The sequence below is a fragment of the Amblyomma maculatum genome, chromosome 10 (genome assembly GCF_055883805.1).
Source record: "Amblyomma maculatum isolate TAMU_Amacu chromosome 10, ASM5588380v1, whole genome shotgun sequence".
In the NCBI taxonomy this organism is placed as follows: domain Eukaryota; kingdom Metazoa; phylum Arthropoda; class Arachnida; order Ixodida; family Ixodidae; genus Amblyomma; species Amblyomma maculatum.
This window is the reverse complement of record NC_139353.1, coordinates 53,612,298-53,626,134: the sequence shown is the minus strand read 5'-3', so window position 1 is coordinate 53,626,134 and position 13,837 is coordinate 53,612,298. Positions and strand designations below refer to the sequence as shown.

The 13,837-nt window shown below is 42.3% G+C and overlaps 1 protein-coding gene across 2 annotated transcripts in view; it reads right to left on the bottom strand.

Annotated features, from left to right (window-relative positions):
• Positions 1 to 111: 111 nt before the first annotated feature.
• The window catches only part of LOC146176446 (uncharacterized), a 46,188-nt gene continuing 32,462 nt past the window's right edge, over positions 112 to 13,837 (bottom strand). The window contains exons 10-14 of one of the 2 annotated variants that reach the window (XM_084582788.1): positions 13,116 to 13,423; positions 5,903 to 5,987; positions 3,649 to 3,697; positions 3,479 to 3,579; positions 112 to 1,535 (exon numbers count right to left, since the gene is read on the bottom strand). In XM_084582788.1, coding sequence (XP_084438914.1) covers positions 1,416 to 1,535; positions 3,479 to 3,579; positions 3,649 to 3,697; positions 5,903 to 5,987; positions 13,116 to 13,423 — 663 coding nt within the window. In that variant the 3' untranslated portion in view covers positions 112 to 1,415. Of the gene's footprint in view, positions 1,536 to 3,478; positions 3,580 to 3,648; positions 3,698 to 5,902; positions 5,988 to 9,044; positions 10,829 to 13,115; positions 13,424 to 13,837 lie in introns of those variants that run through there. The other variant, XM_084582789.1, reaches the window with a different exon arrangement.

Sequence of the window (13,837 nt, the reverse complement as noted above, 5' to 3'; positions counted from 1 at the left end):
CCTCTGGGTCTAGTATTTGACGTCAGTAGGGTAGACAACAAATTCTTCATGCTGTTGTTCTGCTTACGAATGAGGCACAAGACAGTAGTAAGCACGTATCTCGGTACGAAATTTGTTGGCACTCGGTAAATGCTTTATGACTGAATTTGTTCTCCCCATACACAAAGCCATGGTGGCATCAGCACGAGATCATGTGAAGCATACAAAAACTGCATTTAGTAGCTGTATGTTCATGTATTGTATTGTTTGTGCCACATGATCTCGCACTTGTGACATCATAGCCGCCGTCGGGCTACTTAAACTGAAATAGTGGAGGAATTCAGTAACAAATTATTTCTCAGCACTGCCAAATTTAGTGTGGTGGTGCTAGTAATGCCTGTGCATTATTCTAAAGCAAAAACACACGAGAACAATATGAGGTCTTAACCCTCTTAAGCCCACACAGCACTGCCCACTGCAATCAAAGTGCAGTGGCATTATATATATATTAGAGTTATAAAACTTAATAAGGGCTACACTCTGCAGCAGATCAACAAAATAGCCTTGGCTTAACACGTTCAACAAAGACTTGTGTCTGCTGTTTCATCCATATAACTGATCTGCCAGATCAGCAGCATACAGGAAATATATATATATACATCAGTAATATATACAATACCCTAAATTTACTGATCTGCCAGATCAGCAGCATACAGGAAATATATATATATATACATCAGTAATATATACAATACCCTAAATTTCATTTACAAAACAGTATTCACTAACTTGCGGGTGAAGTCAGTCACGTCTTTTGACGCAAAAAAGCAAACTCTCTGCGACATGAAACGCAACATTAACTCTCAACAAAACCGACTGCAAACGCATTCAAGAGCACCACTACTACTATATAAACGAACCTTCAGAGACACTTACTTGTGCGCTGATACAGTTTGTTCCCGTAGCACAACTAAAACATTTAAGCTAGGGTGGTCTCGTTTGGCTAGCACAATGCTAGCCATAGAAAATGCACGCGCATTGACATACAATTTAAACTGCAAGAATGGAGCATTCTTTCTCAGCTTCTGTGCCCAGAATATGCATGCATCCTGCTTTTTCTTCATTGCTCCTGCATCGGTGTTCATTCTTCGCTGAAGAACACACAAGTGTTCAGAAACACTGATACACTCAATCCTCACTAGTGCTGGTAGTACAAATATGCATACACTACATTCTCTGCAGTGTTCCTTTTGTGGCATTCCACTAGCATGTTTCTGCTAGAAACTTCATTGGTTCATCACCGACCAACGAAACATAGTTTGAAAACACTTCAGGACGGAATTTTTCGGCTATTGTCACAAATGGATGTTTTCGGGATTGAGCATTCCTTGGGGAAGAAGCAGTTCTAAGACGATCTGTGGGCTGGGCTCAGTCGTCTAGTCGTAGACGCTTTGTGCCATGAGCTTCTCGCTTTCCTCGTACGTGGTCCCCTGGTTTGCCATGAACACTCTCAGCAAGAATTCTGCGATAAGGACCTGGTGGATGAAGTCACCGTCCTGGTGGGAGGGCAAGAAAGGTGGAGAGAACAGAGGTTACGGTACGCAGTCGTAGAAATGCAAAAGGAACAGATGATTTTTCACGTGATTTCACTTTCGACAGTTTTGGTAGCCTCGAGCGTAAACTAAACCTCTTCTTACTGCCAGTAGCGGTGCACGGTACCATTCTATTGCAACCTGTTCACCCAGTGCCTCCCCTTGCATAGGCTTCGGCTGTTTCTTGGACCTCACAAATGCAGAATAACTGCTAGCTCTGAGCTGTAGTTCTTTTCACAGTTATGCAGCATTGTAAACAGCAAGAAACAGTTCTTGGTGGCTTATGAGCAAACAAAGGCAGGTGGAGAGAAGGAAAATGTGCCACACACAAAGGAAAGAAAAAGTCTAAGACAGGTTTAAGGGAGAAAGCGGTCTTAAAAAAAAAAAAAGTCATCTTGACAAGTTCTCCTTCATCATTAGATTTTATTAATGACGTATGAATTTTGCAGGGAAGACGTGTTCTTGCGTGCCGGCTCTGAATATGACATTTAATTTCATGTAACACAAGTCCTTGTGCACTTATGTAAATATGTAAGTTTCTTTTTGTGAAGGGCATCTAAGAATTTTTGCTGCATGAAACTTTCTGAAAGGCAAGGCAAGTGGTTTATCTTGACATCAAGAGATGCAATAGGCTAAAATGATCATCTTTCCTATCATAGAACTTGAGTTCCAGGTTTGGACATTGCCGCTACAAATAGTGGGACGGAAGGTTTGCATTCCTATTTCCGAAGTGCCAACTTGAAAATGTGTAACCGAAGGTCACTGAAAGGCAGGATGATTATTTAAGCCTTAATGCAATCCCTGATGTCACGAAAAATCAATGGCATGCATTTCAGAAAGTTCTCTGCAGCAAAATTTCTCTAAAGCTTTTCACAAAAAACTTGCATGACATATTATATAAATGTACATAGACTTGCGTTACATAAAATTAAATGGCATAATTGGAATTGGCATGCAAAAACAAATCTTCCCTGAATACTTAATAGTTGCAACTATGATAATACATTTTTTTTAGAGACCCTCTTCCCACCTCTGCAGATTGTTAGATAACCAGAGAGAGAAAAACAGACAGCAGCAGGCCCAGTGGATGTCATTATTAAGAGGGCTTTGCCTCAACTGCAGACTCCGGCTCTGATCATGGTGCAGTTCGCGGTTGCTGTGAAATTTCATCTTAAAAGAAGTCTACTGTAAATTTAAATGATGTCCTACCACAGCTACAGTGGTTCAAAATATGTTAGGACAACATGGACACAAATAACGGCCACACCTGTAAAAACAAAAGGTATTATATACGAGCCTGGAAAAAAGCCGTCAGTAAGCTTCCTTGTTCCTCTCTTTTTTTTTTCTTCTGATTGAGAACTATGTGTTTAAGTACTATTTTAGCAGTTTAGTAACATGAAGAAATTTGGTTACGTTGGTATGACTTCATAACGACAGAATTTATGAAAATGCTTGAAAAAGCCATACATGCACTCAGGCACCGTTTTATTCACACACACAGCTCCCAACTGGAGCTGTCTGTTATATCTGCTGCACAACACACATTCTGATACAACATTAGTTCATAACGCGGCCATTTCACCTCAGCCTGCAACTTGGAACTAATCCGAGAGCCTAGAGAGAAAAAAAGCGTTCATAACAAATTTCACTGCCCAGCTAGACACAAATGCAATTTAATGGCGATTACCTTGTGAGCCTACGTATAACGACTCGACAGCAATAGGACTTGCTCAGATCTATCGGTATGCTTCAATAGAAGCTTTGACTGTACCAGATGACTGAACAAGCCACAACACTGTGAAACAACTGCGAATGGAACAGTGAGACACCAGCAGTGAAGGCAACCAGGTCGCCATAGACCAATGACAAAAGGCAAGCGTTCTTGTAACACGTGAAGTGGCACTCACAACTTTTTTGCGCCAACCAAACTCTTCCAGGAAAAGTTTCAGGATGAGGTCCACCTGGCTATCGGAAAACCGGTGTATGTGCACCTTGTGGGTCAACGCCCCTGCGCAAAGAAGCACAGTCAACAAAAGCTTGTCCCACGAGAAGTAAGGACAATTGAACAGGGACATACTTTTTGCTGGTCCGCCTCTGTAGAAGTCTTCATACCTCTTGCATTCCACCTGGGAATAGGGACGAATACACACACACATTTGGTTACATTCCGACCACAGCTTTCTTCGTCGGCCGGGCAATATTTCTCAACAAGGGCAAGCGGGTTTTATCAGCCACATTCACCGCATCTGTACTCACTTGAAAAGGGGTGGGCGTGAACGGCCTAGTGACTGTGACCCATCTCTCGCGCTACTTTGACAACCTGACATAGCCTTGTTACGCCACCCAAGCCTCCAAGCTATTTCCTCTTCCTTTAGCATACACTTCGTTGCACCAAGAGCAGCCAGTTTTTTTGCAATTATAAGCTTTGTCAAAGACCACGTTGAGCTGTTTTTGCCTGTTAACCGTCCCAAAGTCAACATTCTACACCTGGTGGTGGTCTTGCTTCTATCTACAGTGCATTGCTCGATGTACGACATAATGTTTTCTGCTGCTGCGACATTTCGACGCACCTGGATGGCTGTATCAAGGCCTTACACATGCATGACATGGTCGGTTTCAAAGTATTTCTCAGGCGCATCATAATCTGGCAAGGGCAAATAGTTACTACGAGAGCCAGATACAGAGTCTATGCTCTTTTCACAGCATGAAATAAGCAGGACGGAGTTCGTAGTGTAAGGCACAACACATGTCAGAACGTGGGCTCGATGGTGCAAAGAGTGCATGTACTTTGGCCCACAGAGTAAGGCGGGTGGCGCATAGTGTCCCCTTCTCTTATAAGCAAGAACTGCATTGGCCGGCGGACAACTGCAGGCCCTTGAAAGGCACGGTGTCTCGTAACCTTGCCTCACATCGCAGGAATTGCAAAGGGTGTCACCTTCATGACAGTAAGACATCTTTTATTGGCAACCGCTTGAATTCGAGAAGATTGCGCACGAAAGTGACTGCATTTCTTTTTGCTTTGCTGTTCGTGGATTAATGTCTGGTAGAAAAAATGACCGCACCTTCTCTCAGCATGAACTAAAAGAAATTGTTTTTATACATGTGTTGACAGGTGTGTATAGCTAGCTACCTTACTCATGAATAAAAAATCTAGTTGATAGTCTATGCTTGTGCTGTCTTTCGTCTTTGCTATAGTCCTCATTTTTTCTTGCTGCAAAAATCTCAACCTATGCCAATTCGCCCCATTTCCTTTGCTCCGTAACTATTGAAAGCACTTTTTTATGGTCTTTATGATGCAACTCTGCAAGATACAATTGACTCCTGACAGCCTAGCTTAATCCAAATGGTTGTAAGGACAGCAAACAAAAACGGTGTCCTGTATTTTGTTCTGTATGTCCACACAACTAGTATATTTGGGAAAGCTGCCATGGCAGAATTGCTGGAAATGTAAACTGGATACACTTTGAGCTTCTTGCATTTTGGTTCCAACTAGGAGTTAGAGATAAAGTTTTACATCTAAAAAGAAAGAGGGCAATCTGTAACACAGAATTTAAATTACAATAAAAAGAGTGGCAGCATAGCGGTCTTGAAAAAAGCACTAGTGCAGACTGTTTACAACTATCACCTCTTCTAAGGCGTAGCTTGGTCCTGTCCGAACGATTGCGCACCAAAGGAGCAAGACATTGTATACAATATCAATTGTACTGAATGTTCTGCAAGGTACATCGGCGAAATGAAGCATTTTCCATAAAGGCTTCGCCAGCACAAGGATGACGCCTGCAACCGCAAGCAAAAGCAGAGTGCGACTGCAGAGCATTATTCCGAGTACTTGGAAGGATCATCGCATCAATTTCGAAAATGCGAGCGTACGAAAGTGAAGCACAGCTTTTAGAGACCTGTCACATGTACAGAATATGCCCATAAACATTAACAGGTCTACCAAACGGCCTTCGCAATTCCATTCACTCGGTCCCCTTAGTACCTCACAAAAATGTACAGCTCAGACCCCCGGATCGGGTGACTCACACAGCAGCTTCTTCCAGTCAAGCACTACCAGTCCCCTCCTCGTTGAGAATTTGGTCGATCAAGTGTCAGGATCTTTCTCTTTTAACTCCCCTCCCTCCCAAATGGGCGGACCACTGCCAAAATTTTCATGTCGCAATTTCTTCCCAAGAAAGTGCAGATGTGGTGAATGCAGTAAGGTAAAAAAAATCCTCCTGGCTACTAGTTGTTTTTAATCACACATGTCCGCTGTGACATGCCAATATATAGAGGTGAACAGTGGCAGAACAGTGATCAAAGTGGGCTGATCATTGCCCAGCACAGCATACCTCATTTTTGGTGATCTTATCCAAGAGGGGCAAGTTCTTTTCAAACAAGTAACGGATGTGCTTTGCCTCCAGGTCTTTCACAGACCTGTTGAACGCAGAGAAAAGGGAAAAGAAAAAGTGAGGTAGACGACAATCGGATGAGAATAAGAACGGAGTGCTCCATCTTCAAAAAAGTGAGCCTCGGCGAGGGAAAAATGCAGCTCCATAAATGCTGATATTGCTCTCAAACCCTAGCACTCCCTACTGCTTTCTGAAGTTATATGGAATGATGAAGGCGAAACGGAGAGACGTCTGTGTGCTTTCAGTGCAGGTTAAAGATCCGAAGGTGGTCGAAATCACTACGTAGCCCTCCACTATGGCTCCTCTTTAACTCTTTCCACTTCCTTCCCCTACTGTGCGGTTCAGGTGTCCACAGAGCAGGTGTGACAGATACTGTGCCTTTCCTTTCCTGTGAACAGATTATTATTATTATTATTATTATTATTATTATTATTATTATTATTATTATTATTATTATTATTATTATTATTATTATTATTATTATAATGATGTGAATATCAACCTTCCACTGACCTCAAAGAAACTGGGGCAGAAAATGTTGCAAGGTGGGGTAGTTAAATCAAAGATCACGAGTAGTAACCTTGGAAGTGCTATTAATCAAACACAACGTAAACAAACGATTCCTATCTCAACAAGCACGCATGTGTTATAACATCTATGGGCTATAGCGTTAATGTCCCAAAGCACATCAGGATATAAGGGATGCCATAGTGAAGAGCTCCAGATATTATTTCGATCACCTGAGATTCTTTAACAAGAACCGGTGTCACGCATTTCACCTACATCGAAACACAACTGCCATGGCCAAGATTAAAATTGAGCCTCCCAACGAGCAGTCAAGCGCTCTAACCACCACGCCACTGCGGCGAGGCTCATAAGTTGTAAGCAAGTAACATCAATGTTGTGATTCAGTGGTTTTGCCAACATGTGGAGGTTACACACTAAACTGCATAACCGAACACTACAAACAGGAACGGTGTGTCTGACCACCTTGCACCGTGATTATGAACTAGGGGGGGCTGAAGCCAGTTTCCTCCTATTAGATTAGTGCAAAAGCACCCGTACACTCGTCACCAAGAACCAAGAATCTACCTAGTCCAATCTTCTGGAGCTGCCAAATGCAGGCCTTCTGTCCATTATTTCATCCAGAAAAGAATATTCATATCATTCATATCTAAAAGCAATCGCAAGCTGAAAATTGCATACACAGCACACACGTCAATGAGTAAAAAAATTAGGTAGTGCTTTTCTCCTTTGGTACTGCTGTGTATAACTTTAGCTTAGTCTTAAGCAACCCTAATGTTGTACTACACTTTTCCCAAGCCGACCATAACAGGAGCAAGAAACCTTTGCATAAGCTGCAGCAGTCGCACGTGCAGACATGGTTGCTGCTTGGCACCTACTGTTTCAATTTTCCTTTTTTTCTTAGGTTATTTGGTGGTATCGCTTGCTGCAGCAATTGCTTGAACAGACATAGTTCATTTTTTCTTCCGTACCTATTCCTTTTAAATCCATTCGGTCTGCACGCAGCAATGATAGTGGCCCTGCTTGAGATAGTAATTTTCTTGTACGAAAATGTAGCCGTTAAATGCATTCCTAGAATAGAAAAGACGTCAGGAGGAGTCTGCTTTCCTGTGTTGACTGTACTCTCCCCAGTAGCCACTCACAGGCTTCTACTTGGCAGCACCTGTTCGTATCACCTGGCTCGTAACATGTATTTTCCACAGGTTAGCATTTGCAGAAACTAAAAGCTTGACTAGCAATTCAGTTGCACCCATCACGACTAGTGCAGTTCCCTTCAAAACTAATATACACCTTCTAGTGCTTGTACAGGTTCAAACCAAGAAACCACTGCCTTACAGTGTTCCTAGGCCCCTTTGGAGCATGAGTTCATGATGTCAGCACAGCCACACTACTGAGGCCTGAAGCAGCAGAAACAAAACAAAGATTTAGAAGATGTAATGCCTGGCTTTGTCTCCAGATTTTTCTAGAATCCGATAACTTTTTCTTCAAGATAGAACTAATTCTAAGGACGATTACAATACTCGTTGATGCAAAATTTTAGCGCAGATACTTAAGCATTCTTACGACACATTGAGGCTAAGAATTTGAGAGATGCTTGTATGTATATATGTAGTTATGTGCAGTTACAAAGTGCTCTCTATTTTTCTCTCGAGTCAGAGAATTTCCCATAAGATGAAAACGAAGAGCCACGAGTGAGCGCCGTAGTGCTCGTGACTTTTCCTTTTCATCCGAGAAATTTTCCTTGGCTTGCAACTCTCTTTGGCTCGGCTGCAACGGCACCTATTCATTATGGGCTCACAGGACTTTGCAAAGCATATGTCACTAAGGGTTTAACACAAGATCTCATCTTCATCTGGCTGAACACTTTACTCGCCTTTCTGCCTTCTTTAGAGACGACAAATAAATTGAGATTATTTTCCTGATGCGGCCGTGATGGCCTCACACCTGTGCTGACTTTTTACAAGTTGCTGCAGTGACGACGTCACATGCATGATGGCTTCTTATCGGTTACGGTGATGATGATAATGACACTGTTATCGGCCAACGAGAATTGAGTAGCATTGCCAACCCCACATCTTTCCCTAATGAAGCTTCTAATGCTACCGCATTAAAAAACACACTCCACAGCACACAACAGGCAGTTGCTAGATTTAAAAATATCTGCAAAGTCATGCGTAGCTAACACCCCTGGTGTATGCATGCTAATGTTTATAAATAGTACTTACAAGGAATATTTATGGACAAGTTACAAATTAGACCGCTGTACCTTGGTGTACTTTGCAAATGCAGCGCCAGACCATACAGGCCGCAGTGGTCTACAGCCATGGTGGCGACTGCGCCAGCCAGCGGGAGTCGGAACATGCTGGGTGGCGCATGGTCTATGCCAGATTGCTCCCATGATGTCATGTTGCTCTTAGAACTTCTTTGTATAGCTAAGATGGCAATGAATTTGCATCCTACAAGGCGCTGTGCTAGTGTATATCAGTTTATATGTATCGAATTTTACAGCCTAACTTGTACTATGTGGCCACTAAATAAAGAAAAACTAGAAAAGATAGACGTTTCTTTAAAAGCTGTTTATTTGGCGCAGCATGGTAAGTTTTTCCCATTAGATTAGTTAGCCAGGCAGTGCCACTGCCTGGTTAATACAGGCTTCAATGTGCACACAGAGCAAATGCCTCACCCGGTGAAGTCACAAAAACAACAACATACACTTGGACAAGAAAATGTCAAACAGCATCAACTTTGCAGCCATTTATGCAATCAGCTGCCAACCCTTCTCAATGCCAAAAGAAAAGGTTTGTAGACACCTTCTGCACACACATATTCACTTTGACCAGACTGCTGAGAAATATAAGCCTTGCCAATATAATACTGAATTGCTTAATATGTCACAAAGACCACTGTAACACTGTTGCTTGCGGTAGCCGCAGCAGTAACTGGTGAAACGTAATTATGAGCTGCACATTCAATTTCAGTCAATTTGATTGCGTAGCAAAATTTACTTTGCGGGAAAAAACTGAGAGCTCAGACCAAACATTCATCAAGTCAACAACTGCTGACTTGATGAAGGTTTTACACCACACTATGATTAGCAACAACTGTCAAAAGCAACACCTCCGTGGTTGTTCGTGAAGCACTGTAATGTCCTCAGAGCCAGAAGAACTCATTTCAAACTGTACACACTTTGCGTTGTCACCTATCCTAAAGATCTGGGGATTCCATGCCGTGGCACTGAAGTTGAATGAAAAATGCCACCTCAATGTTCTCATACAAGCATAATCTGGAACACGTTTTCTGTCTAACATTCTAGGAAAGTTCAGATGAAGCATGTCTTTGAAAATGGCTTCTTTTGCTTCGCCGCTGCCGAATACGATAAGAACATCTGGCTTTTTCTGACTAAATAAGGCAAGTACTCCAAACAAATTTGGTAGTATTAAAAAATACTGATGACAAAGTGCCATTTCTGTTATGTTTCATATGTTTCATTATGTTTTCATATTTTTCATGCGACCAATGGGTGCCTGCAACTCGTGTACTTTTTCCATTGGACCCTTTACTAGCCGCTGGCTATGGGTTCATGCAGTGTGCCTATTTTTCTATACTGCACCAAAGAACATTAAAAAAAAGAAAAAAAGCAGCAATGGCTAAGAGAATAATGCTGCACAGCTGGATTTTCACTTCGACGATGAAACCGCACAAACTGAGCCCAGAATGTTGGCAGTTGTCTACAAATAAAGTTGTCTACCAGTAAGTTTAATAATAATAATAATAATAATAATAGGTTGACAGGAAAGGAAAGGCACAGTATCTGTCACACTTGTTCTGTGGACACCTGAACTGCATCATAGAGGAAGGGAGGAAGGTGGGAGTGAAAGTGGAAAGAGAGAATTTTCCAATTCTCATCCCCTTGATCATTACTGGAGAGTCTATGCATTGCAATGATGTCATGAATGACATTTCTGCTATCAATAGCATCTCAATGTCATATGGGCACAATTTATTTGCATGAGTCCAAACAAGAATAAATCATTCTGGCCCAGCAGAAATCTGAGCACCGTCCTAGCATGGACGCTTCATAGTTGCCCAAATAAATTCACAGAAGTGTGCAAAAATGTTTTTCATGTCAAAGGTTTCTTAAATGCATATTTTAATTTTTGTACATATAGCCTCTTGAAAAACCAAAGAATTCTGTACCTTTAATTTAACAAATATTTTATTATGTTTTCATATTTTTCATGCGACCAAATAATCACAAATGCCATGGCGGATTTTTCCATTTGTATGCCTGCAATTTCTTTCTTGCTTCTTTAGAAACGTTTTCAGATAAAAGTTATAGAGCTGAAAAGTAAATTTATCAACGTTTACACTTTGGCACGTCACAATATACTTTCAAAATTTTTTTGCTCAAAAATGAAAAATTTATATCAAGCACACATTGCAAACAGCCTTTTTTTGCACATGGCATCAGAAAAATGTTTCCAGTAGAAACGTTTTGCCAACTTCTGAGTTAAAATTTCAAACAACTAGTGGCTAAGCTCCTGAACAAATATATGACATACTTTGTACATTCTAGAAATATTTTATTTTTATTTTTTCTCAGAGTTTACCTTGTAAATAAAATTAGTGCATCATAATTTTCAACTTTTTTTGTGTTAGGCAATTTCTTTTAACATTCACATCAAGTATTTGTCTTGAAATAAATGTGTACAGAAAGCACATTCTATTGCCATCATTCTCATGCACGTCACGTCATTTCAATGCTAAAATTTCGCAGTAAAAGCTTCATCCAGGACTTGTCTAAGGAGCCAAGAGTTACCTTAAACTTCAGATTTCTTTTTTTTTTTTTTTTTTTTTTTTTTTTTGTGCAGATGCTTTAGTCCTGTCAAAGCCAAGTGTACTAAATAGTGCCCCAGAATTCAAATTTTTTAGTCACCCACAAGTTCAAATTGTCATGCTCTTCTAAGCAAGCTTAGTACTTTTCTGCTCCATCTTGCACGTACACAGAAGCAGACAATTTGCTATGTCGGCAAGCACAAATTCAACCTTTTCCACGGAGGACATTACAGCAGTCTTGAACTCCACATAAGCAGAGGATTTAAGCAGGCACATATAAAAATGCAGATGTGCATCATAGCACTTTCAGCCCCTAGTTGAGCAAAATGTATGAAAAGAAAAAAAAGAAGCTACATCTAGAGTAAAGCCCAACCCGAGACAAGGTTCAAACATTGTTGCGCGAAAAACCGACGTAAAGAACAATACGAAACACAAGTACGAAACACAAGAGAAATGCAATTTTTACATCCGAGACAAGCATGTAAAAATTACCAGACAGGCACATGTGCTTCTGTCATTTTCACCGCCTTCATTTTGATATAGTACGGTAAGAGGGTTAGACATCCTAAAGCTGTTCTGCGGTGGATGCTGCAGCGGAGGGAGCGCCAGGTTAACCTAGACCATCTAGGGTTCTTCAAGATGTACAAATATCTCGCCGCACACAAGTGCGTTTGGGTTGTGCTACAATTTTGAAGTTGTGTCACCGCAACTCGGCTAAACTTCCTAACTGGAAAACTAGGTCTATGGGACGGCATGGCGAAATGCACAAATGCTTTTCGCAGCTTGCAGCCTGCCGCGAATTTGCAAAAGAAGGCGTTTGATGCCATAGAAAAGTTCATGGAGGCATGGGAGACAGAATGACACATCATGTGCCTTCATATCAGCGGCTCAATTTTCGTTTTTTTTTTATTCATACAAATACTTGCTCATCTGCTGGTGTAAGTGCCAATGAAGGCGCCCGTTTTGAAGTGCCCAGTATACTTTCCTTGTGTGTGCCCACATCTGTTGCATTATTATATTACTAATGACATAAAGCATTATAGTATGCTCGGTCAGACGCTGTTGGAACTCTTTTCAGGCTGTCCTGACTTTGATGCTACACTTACACAGCACAGATGCAAACACCACACTACAGTGGTCAGGCCCACTGGTTAATATAAATTTATATGCCTGAACCCCATTACTGTACATTGTAACTGCCCGTCATAAACTGCTTCCTTTCTGTTCTCTTTCTCTTTCCACAGAGCAGCAAGCTGGAAAATCACGACTCAAGCTGACCTTTATTCCTTGCTCTGATTTGGTATGTGGGGTTTAATGTCCCAAAGTCACTCAAAGCTAGAAGGGACATCATAGTGGAGGGCTCCGAAAATGTCTGACTATCTGCGGGTCTTTAACTTGCACTGAAATAAAAGAGTACGCAAACACCTTGCCTTTTGCCGCCACTGAAGAGCAGTGCTGCGGCCGGGATTCAATCACGAATTCTTTGGTTCAGCGGTCGAGCGCTCTAATCACTGAGCCACTGCAGCGGGACACTGGTTTGATTATAATTCTCCTTTCCTCTGAAAGGTTCTCTAGTACCAACTAAAAGTGGCTCTTCAAATGACACCACCCCCAAACCACAAGCAACCTCCGGGAGTGACAGCCAAATCCACCTCTGGCCACTAGGTACCATGTGGAGTATACACCTCCTAGAGCTAAGCTCATGCAACGAGACAGTTTCCACAGAAGGCTTTCTCAGTAAGTTTTCACAGTGGGAAATGCCTAGAATTGTGTTTGCCGAGTGCTCGAATACCTGGCATTCCGAATCTCCTGCTCCATAGCGGCCGAAGTGGTGCCAGAAAAAGAGCCTTCAGCACTGCTATCGTCCGGCTGCTGTGTGGAGTATGTCGTCGTGGACACGTCCGCGTTAATTTCCTTCTTTGGCGTCGGGATGTACGTTGGGACGTAGTCCAGAGTTGACTGCTGATGCCGTGCCGTCCGGCTGACAGCCTCGGGGACGTACTCCTCGTAGCGACCGCGTGAAGGCCGCGCCGCACTTGATGGCCCGATGCTCGACGGAACGTAGACGTGGCCTCCGTCCCTTTTCTTGCGCTTGTCCTCCTGCGTACAACGCCAACAATGCAGAAAGGCACTTCAACCTGCCAAAGAGGAAGCACATGGGGCATACCGTGCCTATAAGAAGTGCACGTTTATCATCCCACCAAGACTGCTTTGGGAACCTTTCTTCAGTCCCTTGGCTCTCATCTCCTGGTTATTCATGCAAGTCTGGCGGGGGGACCAGCCACCTCAGAACTACTGCTTACTCTACACAGCAAGTGGTATGGTATAAATGTTAGTTACACTATCAGTTGAAGGCGCTGCTTGTGGTATACGACCTCCCGGAGCACTAGGCCATTTCCCTGCTAGTTGTCCCCTTTGGCCTTCCTATGGCCATCAGAGAGGAATTAGAATGTGTCTCTCCTGCTGTGTATGTGAAACGCAGCCTTAGAGTAACTGTCTTCATTAGAGAAAAAT